The following is a 12,412-nucleotide window of genomic DNA, read 5'->3' on the forward strand; positions in this document are numbered from 1 at the left end:
TTTTCTAGAAGATAAAGTACAATAATCTGTGATCTAAAATCACTAATATATCGTTAATAAAAGATCCTAGAGGAAAAATTACACTAATCTGTGATCACTCATATTTCAAACCAAATATCGATTTTTATATGAAAAATCTAAAATCCCTCATATATCGTTAATAAGAGGTCCTAGAGGAAAAAGGACAATAATCTGTGATCACTCATATTTCCCACCAAATATCGATTTTTATATGAAAAATCTAAAATCACTCATATATCATTAATAAGAGGTCCTAGATGATAGAGGACAATAATCTGTGATCACTCTATTTCCCACCAAATATCGATTATTATATCAAAAATCTAAAATCACTCATATTTCGTTAATAAGAGGCCCTAGACGAAAAAGCACAATAATCTGTGATCACTCATATTTCCCACCAAATATCGATTTTTATATGAAAAATCTAAAATCACTCATAGGTCGTTTATACGAGGTCCTAGAGGAAAAAGGACAAAAATCTGTGATCACTCTTATTTCCCACCAAATATCAATATTTATGTCAAAAATCTAAAATCACTCATATTTCGTTAATAAGAGGTCCTAGAGGAAAAAGGACAAAAATCTGTGATCACTCTTATTTCCCACCAAATATCGATTTTTATATCAAAAATCTAATATAAATCATAGGTCGTTAATAAGAGGCCCTAGAGGAAAAAGGACAATAATCTGTGATCAATCATATTTCCCACCAAATATCGATTTTTATATGAAAAATCTAAAATAAATCATAGGTCGTTAATAAGAGGTCCTAGAGGAAAAAGGACAAAAATCTGTGATCACTCTTATTTCCCACCAAATATCGATATTTATATGAAAAATCAAAAATCACTCATATTTCGTTAAAATGAGGTCCTAGTAGAAAAAGGACAAAAATCTGTGATCACTCTTATTTCCCACCAAATATCGATTTTTATATCAAAAATCTAAAATAACTCATATTTCGTTAATAAGAGGTCCTAGAGGAAAAAGGACAAAAATCTGTGATCACTCTTATTTATCACCAAATATCGATATTTATATGAAAAATCTAAAATAACTCATAGGTCGTTTATAAGAGGTCCTAGAAGAAAAAGGACAAAAATCTGTGATCACTCTTATTTCCCACCAAATATCGATTTTGATGAAAAAGGACAATATTCTGTGATAACTCTTATTTCCCACCAAATATCGATTTTTATATCAAAAATCTAAAATCACTCATATTTCGTTAATAAGAGGTCCTAGATGAAAAAGGACAATATTCTGTGATCACTCTTATTTCCCACCAAATATCGATTTTTATATGAGAAATCTAAAATCACTCATAGATAATTAATAAGAGGACCTAGAGGAAAAAGGACAAAAATCTGTGATCACTCTTATTTCTCACCAAATATCGATTTTTATATCAAAAATCTAAAATCACTCATATTTCGTTAATAAGAGGTCCTAGAGGAAAAAGGACAAAAATCTGTGATCACTCTTATTTCCCACCAAATATCGATTTATATATGAAAAATCTAAAATCACTCATTTTCGTTAATATGAGGTCCTAGAAGTAAAAGGACAATAATCTGTGATCACTCTTATTTCCCACCAAATATCGATTTATATATGAAAAATCTAAAATCACTCATATTTCGTTAATAAGAGGTCCTAGAGGAAAAAGGACATAAATCTGTGATCACTCTTATTTCCCACCAAATAATGATATTTATATGAAAAATCTAAAATAACTCATAGGTCGTTTATAAGAGGTCCTAGAGGAAAAAGGACAAAAATCTGTGATCACTCTTATTTCCCACCAAATATCGATTTTTATATCAAAAATCTAAAATCACTCATATTTCGTTAATAAGAGGTCCTAGAAGAAAAAGGACAAAAATCTGTGATCACTCTTATTTCCCACCAAATATCGATATTTATATGAAAAATCTAAAATCACTCATATTTCGCTAATAAGAGGTCCTAGAGGAAAAAGGACAAAAATCTGTGATCACTCTTATTTCCCACCAAATATCGATTTTTATATCAAAAATATAAAATCACTCATATTTCGTTAATAAGAGGTCCTCGAGGAAAAAGGACAAAAATCTGTGATCACTCTTATTTCCCACCAAATATCGATTTTTATATCAAAAATCTAAAATAAATCATAGGTCGTTTATAAGAGGTCCTAGAAGAAAAAGGACAATAATCTGTGATCACTCATATTTCCCACCAAATATCGATATTTATGTGAAAAATCTAAAATAACTCATAGGTCGTTCATAAGAGGTATTAGAAGAAAAAGGACAATAATCTGTGATCACTCTTATTTCCCACCAAATATCGATTTTTATATCAAAAATCTAAAATCACTCATATTTCGTTAATAAGAGGTCCTAGAAGAAAAAGGACAAAAATCTGTGATCACTCTTATTTCCCACCAAATATCGATATTTATATGAAAAATCTAAAATCACTCATATTTCGCTAATAAGAGGTCCTAGAGGAAAAAGGACAAAAATCTGTGATCACTCTTATTTCCCACCAAATATCGATTTTTATATCAAAAATCTAAAATAAATCATAGGTCGTTTATAAGAGGTCCTAGAGGAAAAAGGACAAAAATCTGTGATCACTCATAATTTCCACCAAATAACGATTTTTATATCAAAAATCTAAAATCACTCATAGGTCGTTCATAAGAGGTCCTAGAAGAAAAAGGACAAAAATCTGTGATCACTCTTATTTCCCACCAAATATCGATTTTTATATCAAAAATCTAAAATAACTCATAGGTCGTTTATAAGAGGTCCTAGAGGAAAAAGGACAAAAATCTGTGATCACTCATAATTTCCACCAAATAACGATTTTTATATCAAAAATCTAAAATAACTCATAGGTCGTTTATAAGAGGTCCTAGAAGAAAAAGGACAAAAATCTGTGATCACTCTTATTTCCCACCAAATATCGATTTTTATATAAAAAAATTAAAATCACTCATATATCGGTAATAAGAGGAAAAAGAACAAAAATCTGTGATATTTCCCATCACATATCGATTTTTAAATGAGAAATCTAAAATCACTCATATATCATTAATAAGAGGATCTCTTATATTTCCCACCAAATACCGATTTTTATATGAAAAATGCTAGGGAGACATTATAATTTTACTAAGAGATTTAAATTTTTATTTTTATCCCCCCTTTTCAAAACGCATTAGTAAAATAAGTAGCAAAAAACAGCATTAAATTAATATTTAATGTGCTACTACCAACCAACTCATACTTAATTTATAAAAATCTATTAAATATTCCGGCCACACGTAAAAGCCTGCAAAATATTGTCATCTGTTCAGGGTTAAATACATAAAGACAAACGAAAAAAAAAACAAACAGCCAGTACAAGAATCAACATTTTCCAAAAAGAATAAAAAAACATTAAAAAAAAACACGATAAATTTAAATGTGAGTGTCACAAAACAAGAGTAAAATGTTTGTAAGAATCAGAGAAAAAAACAAAAAATTTATGAAAATGAAAAAGAAAATGTTAAATGGCAAATGGAAGTGAAAATGAAAATGTGTTACCTTCGTGTATTTTAGTGTTTTACCCACCTGTATGTTGGCACTGGATGACCTTGAGCGATACATGGCAACGTTGTCTGACCATTAAGCACAACATGACGCATTGAATGCTTTTCCACATTTATACGCGGCTGTACCATACCCTTCGGTTCGGTGACAATAATACGGCCAGGATATGTGGACGCCTGCACCTCACCTGCAAACAGAAACAGAAAAAAGAAAGCAAAATCAAAAAAATGTTTTTGAACAAAAATACCATAAATACGGGTATTTTAAGGGTTTTATGCAAAAATTGTTGAAGTTTATCAACTCTGTCAAGCCAGAATCTTATGCTTTTAATGGTTTCGGTGGTTACTTTTTTGTTGGTTTTCAATGTTTGACATTTTAAATTGTTTATGTGTTTTTAAAGCCATTTGAAAATATTAGCTAAATAAATAATAGATTATTTTAAAAGTCACTTAAATTTAGTGTGTAAAACATTTAAGTTTTAGAATGTGAGTAGCACTCTAAAATTTGTTACAATTTCCCAACTTTTGTCATTAGATTGTTTATAAATATTTAAAGTTGTTTGATTTGAGTTTAAATTTGTTTAAGCAGATTCTGAGAGGGATAACTTTTGTTTTGTGAAACAAATTCTTAGACAAAAACTTGTTCTAAACCTAAAATTCAAATATTCCTTTATGCAATAACTTAAATAAACTATTTAAATTTGAGTTGTGAAAAAAAACCGGGCAAAAATAAAAATAAAACAAACAGGAATAAATATTAAGTTAAGAACCCTTAAAATTCCCTGCAGCTATTGATTGATGATGTGAAAGTTTTTCACACTGAACTGACTGATAGATGGTTTAACAGACAGACAGACAGACAACATACAAGAGAGCTGGTAAAAACTACTTCAAAACAAAAAGGATAGAAAAAACTACCAGATATTCACAAATGTTTGCACAAATTGAAAACTTTCTGTTCTTTTTAGTTGCCTTTTTTTTGAAGAAAATAAAAAATGAATTTATTTTCTTTTAAACATTTTACCCCTGAATTCACTGCATACTCTTGTTCACAAACACAGAAATAAACAAATATTCAAACATTTCTAGAAAGTGTCCTGCAGTTTGAAAGGTAGCAATTATTACTTCTAAGATAGGTCTTTGAAATTTGTAGAGCGTGTCCGAAAATTCAAGTAGATTTCAATTTGCTGCCATTTGTGCAGTATAACTTAGTGATGCTGGTTGTCTGGTCAAGTCTAAACAAGCCATTTAAATGTCAATATCGAATCAATGCGTGAGAGTGTTAGAGAAAGTCAGAATTGCAAATATCAAGTAGCTCTGTCCTTGCAGTAGATCTATGTTTCCATGCTTACAAAGTTCAAGTGATACAAAAAATGAAGCATAATGGGAGAGAATTAATTGAATTGATTACACAATGCAACAAAATCGAAAAAAATTTAAAGACTTTTTAAACCACTACACAATTTTGATGTATTGTGGTTCCAGTAGTACAAATATGGTCCAAATTTTAAATTCTATGGAGAGGTTTTTTTTTGTTTAAAATTACAAATTTAATTTAAATTTTATTTTATGCATATTACACAAAAAACTAAAATTTTTTGAAAATGAGCGAATTCACTTTATCGTGAATTAATTCGAAAAGAATCCATTAATTTTTATGAAAAATTTTTCATTTTGTTCCTAATACATTTGTCTTTGCGATAAAGCAAAAAATCTGAACTATTTCTTCCGTTTTCGATTTTTCATGATTTTTTTAAAACAAAAAAATTTTCTATTTTCATGTAAAAAAAAATATTTTTTTCAATAATTTGTTGTTATAACTCCGAAACTACTGAGCCGATTGAAACGCAATGTCTGCGTGAAAATTTGTACATAACATGGGAAAAATGTTTTCAAAATTCAATTAATGGAAAGAAGAACATCATCTACTCAATTTTGTGTATGTCAAACAAAAAACAAAAATTTTGTGAAAATGAGCGAATTCACTTAATTGTCAATAAATTCGAAAAGAATCAATCGATATTCATAATCGATATCTTATTTTGTTCCTATCACACGTGACTTTGCGATAGAGTAATAAATCTGAAATTTCTGGCGTTTTCGATTTTTCATGATTTTTTTAAAACAAAAAAATTTTCTATTTTCATGTAAAAAATATATTTTTTCCTTAAATTTTTTATTATAACTTCGAAACAACGAGTCGATTGACACGCATTACATATGTGAAAATTTGTACATGGCATGGGGAAAATATTTTCAAAATTCAATTAATCGAAAGGAGAACATTAACTACTCAATTTTATGTATATCAAACAAAAAACAAAAATTTTGTGAAAATGAGCGAATTCACTTAATTGTGAATAAATTCGAAAAGAATCCATGGATTTTTATGATCAATATCTCATTTTGTTTATATTACATATGGATTTGCAATAAAGCAATAAATTTGAACAATTTCTGCCATTTTCGATTTTTCATGATTTTTTAAAACGAAAAAATTAGCTAGTTTCACTTAAAAAACATATTTTTTGCTTCAATTTGTTGTTATAACTCCGAAACTACTGAACCGATTGAAACGCAATATATGTGTGAAAATTTCTACATAGCATGAGGAAAATGCTTTCAAAATTCAATCGATCGAGCGAAGAACTTTAACTACTCATTTTTATGTATATCAAACAAAAAAATAAAATTTTGTGAAAATGAGCGAATTCACTTAATTGTGAATAAATTCGAAAAGAATCCCTGGATTTTTATGATCAATATCTCATTTTCTTCCTATTACATGTGGATTTACAATGAAGTAATAAATCTGTAAAATTTCTGCCGTTTTCGATTTTTCATGATTTTTTTAAAACAAAAAAATTAGCTATTTTCATATAAAAAAAATATTTTTTGCTTCAATTTGTTATTATAACTTCAAAACTACTGAGCCGATTGAAAATTTGTAAATAGTATGGGGAAACTAATTTCAAAATTCAATCAATCAAAAGAAGAACATTAACTACTCAATTTTATGTATATCAAACGAAGAATTCAAATTTTGTGAAAATGAGCGAATTCTCTTAATTGTGAGTAAATTCGAAAAAGATAAATCCATATATATGAACGATATCTTGTTTTGTTCCTATTACATCTGGCTTTGTGATAAAGCAATAAATCTGAAAACTTTTTGCCGTTTTAAATTTTTCATGAGTTTTTTAAAAGAAAAAAATTTAGTATTTTCATGTAAAAAATATATTTTTTGCTTCAATTTGTTATTATAACTTGGTAACTATAGAGCCGATTAAATCACATTATATAAACGGATTAAAGATAAAAAAATTTAAATTTTTCTAAGTGTATTTTAATAATATCGGACCAAGAGTTTTGAGTTATCATTCATTATGTGGAGGAACGGCTAAAAAAATCATAATTTTACTTAAAATTTACTGTGGTTCCAAATCAAAATCTTCAGAATTACGAAAAACGCAGTTTTTTCGGAAGCTGACAATCTGCTCTCCTCCAATACAAATGGATTTTTCAATTGGACATTTCGTTTTCTCTACAGAAGCGCCAGAAGTTCAAACAATTTTGAATCATATTTTCGTTATTTTTTTCAATATTTTACTGCTTTACTAAATTACGTATATATCAATTGTATTACCATATAGAAATTCGTACTTCAAAACAGATAAAAATTGATATAGGCTTTTATTAAATATATATCCTATATTTATGGGCCTCTCCATTTTCCAGTTATAGTCCTTTAAACTTTGGTCTCAAATATACTGATATATTTTTATACCCTACACCACCATAGTGGGGAGGGTATTATGCGTTTGTGCAGATGTTTGTAACGCCCAAAAATATTAGTCTAACACCCACCTTAAAGTATACCGATCGACTTAGAATCACTTTCTGAGTCGATTAAACGATGTCCGTCCGTCTGGTCGGCTGGCTGGCTGTCCATGTAAACCTTGTGCGCAGAGTACAGGTCGCAATTTTGAAGATATTTCGATAAAATCTGGTACATAGTATTTTTTCGGCCCAAGGACCAAGCCTATTGAAACTGGCTGAAATCGGTCCATTATTTCACCTAGCCCCCATACAAATGTCCTTCCGAAATTGGACTTTATCGGTCATAAATGTTTAATTTATAAATATATATCCACAAATTCCGCTCCAAATAAGTTTTATATATACAAAATTCATGTCACCATATTATATATTGATTTATATATATCTAGACCGTACTGTCTTGATATTAAATACAGACCTTTTTTAGATCTTAGTTTCAGAAACACATGAAAACGTGTTTTTTTAATTTTTTTTTATTAAAGATTTTTATATATCTAGACCCTACTGTAACTTAAAAAAAGTATGTTGATCTTTTAAACATTTTTTTTTGGAATCGGAGACACCAATTCTATATAAAAATAACGCCAAATAATTTTGTCCACCTAGATTTTGTTTTGGAACCACAGTGACATAGAATTAAAAAATTTTAAAATTTTTGTACTTAGATAGCCATGGTGCATCAAATCTATATGGCGTTATTCAAGCCTTTTTTGCTGTTGACCTGTGTTATTAAACATCAAATGGATGCTGATTTTTCGAACAAAATTATCATACACGTTAAAGCATTCTTTAACTTAGATAGTAGTGTATTCGAATTATTCGATTATTCTCTTGTTCGAATAAAACGAATAATTCGAATAAGAGATTTTACCTTGTTCGAATAATTCGATCACACATTTAAAATTAATCGAATTATTCGAATAATTTAATTTTTTTTTAAAAAGTAAAGAATGAAGTTTTGATGTCGGGTTTTTAATACTTTTAAAGTTAAAGTTAACAATTCAAGTACTGATAATATTAAAAAACATTCGAAAACAAAGTCCATCATTAAATTTTTAACGGAAATATTCTGGTCAGATTAACTCCCGAACAATCTACAAAACAATTGACTAGCAAACCTATTAGTTTCCGTTTTGGAGCTATGCTTTAAAAAATTTGAGCTAGTTGGACATGATCCTGAATTCAAATACAATATTCTTTAATTTGGGTTTCAAATTGAGTAACTAATTCTTTAGTAAATTAATTATTCACTATTTCTAAATTATTTATAACAAATTGTATTATACATCAAGCTCTATCAACGTTGCCGAATCTTTGCTTAATAAAGTGGTCTTGGGGAATTACACAATAAAGGGAATCTGTCCAAAGTTTGATATCATTGTCAGTGAACGTGGCTAATTTGAAGTCAGGCAGTGCATGATTGACGCATTTACAAATACGTAAAAAGTTTATTACCATCTTAGACAAAGATGTTCAACGATGTTCAAAATCATGTATAAGACTGGAGTTCGTCTTATACATGCTTTTCTTACTTTTCTCTTGTTTATCGTTCGATTTATTAAATATTTTGCAACACTTACGTACGCGGTTAATAACATCACTTATATACATATATTTTAAGATCATGTCCTTCATCTATTCCAATGTAATCATTATAAATGTCATCCTCAATATCACTTTCGATGACCGTTTCAAAATCACATTCTCCATCACATTCAACTCTACTTTAATCTAAGTTAATATTTTGATTATTAATTACGATTCTTCTAATATTTCGCCAGCAAAATAACAAATATTTTATTCCCTACCTTTTATTTTCATTGGTTCAAGTCCTATGTTAAAATTGTTGAAAGATTTGTTTTTAGAATTGTAACTTCTTGCAGTAATATTTATATATTTATAGAAGGAGCTATCGGAACACTCATCTACAGTGATCGACGTCCCTTTGTCTTTAGTTATTTGTCGAATTTCAGAAACAATACAATTTTTGTATTAAATTTTAAGCAATTTAATAAATTTAAATATATATGAACATTTATTCGTTTTATTCGATTATTCTACATAAAATTGTTCGAATTATTTGTTATTCGAAAATGACCATTTTTAAATTGTCCGAATAATTATCCGTACGAAATTATTCGATTAATCGCGCGATCATTAGTCGAATGAATACCCTATTAGATAGCATTGCCGCATTTAGGGTTCAGAGAAAATTTTTAAAATAGCCCTGTGTGTGGAGGTCATTTGCTCTATTTTGTATTCCGAACATAACCTTATCCTCTGCACTTTTTGTTATAGGGAGCCAGTATAGCCCCTAGTAGGTGGTTGGGTAACCAGTTGTATATAGTTCCAAGAGATGCTGGGTTTATACTAGTTTATGTTTGTATCTAAGTGTGTGTATGTATTGAAAGCATCCTTTCTTCGTTTTAAATAGAAAAACTTGACTTTTTTCTGCGAACTAAAAATCCACATGTTTACATGGCTTGTTGCCTTTTTCTACAACGAGGACAACCTTAAAGGTTTGCTCGTATACTAAGTAAACAGCTGTAAAACTCCAGCTGGCTATTGAGGGGTATAGAAGCAAACGCTACAATCTTCACTTTTTTAGATATGGAGCAAGTTTGATCAAGTTTCATATAGAGATTTAAATTTTTCAAAATTAATAAATTAAACTAAATTGTATTACTATAACTTCCCCTAGTTCCACACTATAATTAAAAGATGTATGTCTTGTTGTATGGAAATACAGATAAATAAAAAATAAATAAATAAATTTTCGGGCAAATACTATAAGAAATTGGGATTGGATTACTATGTCAGCTGTAACCAAGAAAACATTGCTTATTTTGCATTTTTGAAAAAAAGTCGACTTGGTCAGTTACAAAATAACGAAGTCAGTTTTTTAGTTTTGCAAATAAACTTTTCAGTCTACCTTCCTATCATTCCATGATAAGAAACAGAGATACAAGCAGAAAGTTAGGGGCAAATTGAACAGATATAAATTTGTTTAAGGAAAAACGTTGTCGAATAAACTTAATTTATCCATTTATCTAGTTTTTCTGTTCATTTTAAATGTTTTTCGTTGTTGTTGTTGTTGCTGTTGAAGCGTCGTAGAAACTTCATTTTTGTTAAATTACCAGTGCGTCAATTGCATGTCAAGCTACATCAATTATGCATTTTTATTCAATAAAACTCATACGCTCTGTCAGAGAGAGAGTCAAGTTAGTAAGTAAGAAAGTTTAATAAGATGGCATCGCTTGTAAGGAGGCAAAAAGGAAGTTATCGATGTTTTAAACTAAAATTAAATACATAGTTTTTTTTTATCTTTTTAGCATACCACAGCTAAAAAAACAACGAAGTAATTGTTAATGTTTTTAAAGCAAACAGTTTATTTTTACTTATTCTAAAGTTTTATATTCAAATCTGAATTATCTTCAAAATCGACTTAGCATATTTGCAAACTAAGCCAACGATATGAGACCTCATTTTATTTGACTTTTGAAATTTGTACACTTCAAAAAATCATTAATATTTTTTTTGACTTAAATTGAAAAAAATCAATTCAACAATATTGTATATAAAGTTTTAATGACATTCTGCATATTTGCACTTTGTATTTTAGATGGAAATTTATAAATAGGAAATAGAAATTGAAAATCAGGTTAACAAGAATTTTATTATATTTCAATGATACCTTTTACTACATGACAAAATTCATGTTACGATTTATTTCTATGGAAATATGAATTTATAGTATTTTAAAACTATGAATATTAGCTATTAAATAAAACAATTTTATAAACTAGAAATTAAATTTATATTTTGATTGTATGACTTAAAATTTGTAGAATATAAATTTATTCAAAGTATTGACCATTGTTAGCCATAACCTGTTCCCATCTTTCTGGCAACATATGGATTCTGAGCCAAAAGAACTGCTCATCTTTTGAGGTCAAGAACGAATAAAGCCAAAATCCCATACTCTGTTCTAAAGTGAAGCGTATCCCAGAGAGAGCGTTCTGAATCGATCGAAATAAATAGTAGTAGGACGGGACACGTTCTGGTCTATAAAGCGATTGAGGAAAAACTTCCCAACCACTTCTTTCTATAACCTTTTTAACAATGAATTGCAACATGTTCCGAGCGTTGTCATTATGGAATGTTACGGTTTCATTTCTGATTCTGATTTTTGCACCTCATAATAGATATGAACCTTTTGCTCCCAACAAATACAGAGAATTACGTTATCGCTATGGATATTTGGCTTCTATATCGATTCGGATGATTGGCTGGGCTTCTCATAGGATCTCCTTCGCTTCGGATTATCGTAAAGAATTAAATTTTTATTGCAAAAATGTTTTTCAGTGCAAAAATTATTTACTTTTATAGCGTTGAAATATTATTTCGGACATGGAAGAAATATTATTTCTTCCAAGGTATCTCGGCTTCAATTCATATGATACCCAATTTCCCAGCTTTTGGATGAATCCTGCTCCTCGTAAACGTTTTGAAATTGCTGCTTGAGTAGCTCTCAATGATTTTGCAAGATCTTGTTGAGTTTGACATCAATCTTCATGAAGTAATGCCTTTAATTCTTGGTCTTCAAACTTTTTTGGCTGGCCAGGGCGATCTTTCTCTTCCCTGTCAAAATCACCACTTCAGAAACGCACAAAGAATCTCCCACAAGTTGAAACTGATAGAAAACATTGACAATAAGCTTTGGTGAGCACTTTTTTCAAATTTAAGAAGTAAAGCACAACTTCCCGCATATGACGCTTTTTTGGTATAAAATTCGACATTTTCGAAGCAAAGAAAAACTTTGATGTTTATACTACAATGTTCAATAACTAAGTGAGAATAAATGACAAATATGTACCCTTCAAAATGACAGTTACTAAAAACAAAAACCGAAAGATACGCCATTTATTGTAATTACCGCATTTTAAGTCACATACCCAATATATAAAG

The 12,412-nt window shown here is 29.1% G+C and overlaps 1 protein-coding gene across 1 annotated transcript in view; it reads right to left on the reverse strand.

Annotated features, from left to right (window-relative positions):
- The window catches only part of Dscam4 (Down syndrome cell adhesion molecule 4), a 165,630-nt gene that overhangs the window by 73,507 nt on the left and 79,711 nt on the right, over nucleotides 1-12,412 (reverse strand). The window contains exon 7 of the mRNA XM_065505556.1: nucleotides 3,627-3,792. Within this exon, the coding sequence (XP_065361628.1) occupies nucleotides 3,627-3,792 (166 nt within the window). The remainder of the gene's footprint in view (nucleotides 1-3,626; nucleotides 3,793-12,412) is intronic.

Source organism: Calliphora vicina, chromosome 3, assembly GCF_958450345.1.
Source record: "Calliphora vicina chromosome 3, idCalVici1.1, whole genome shotgun sequence".
NCBI classification, from domain to species: Eukaryota; Metazoa; Arthropoda; class Insecta; order Diptera; family Calliphoridae; genus Calliphora; species Calliphora vicina.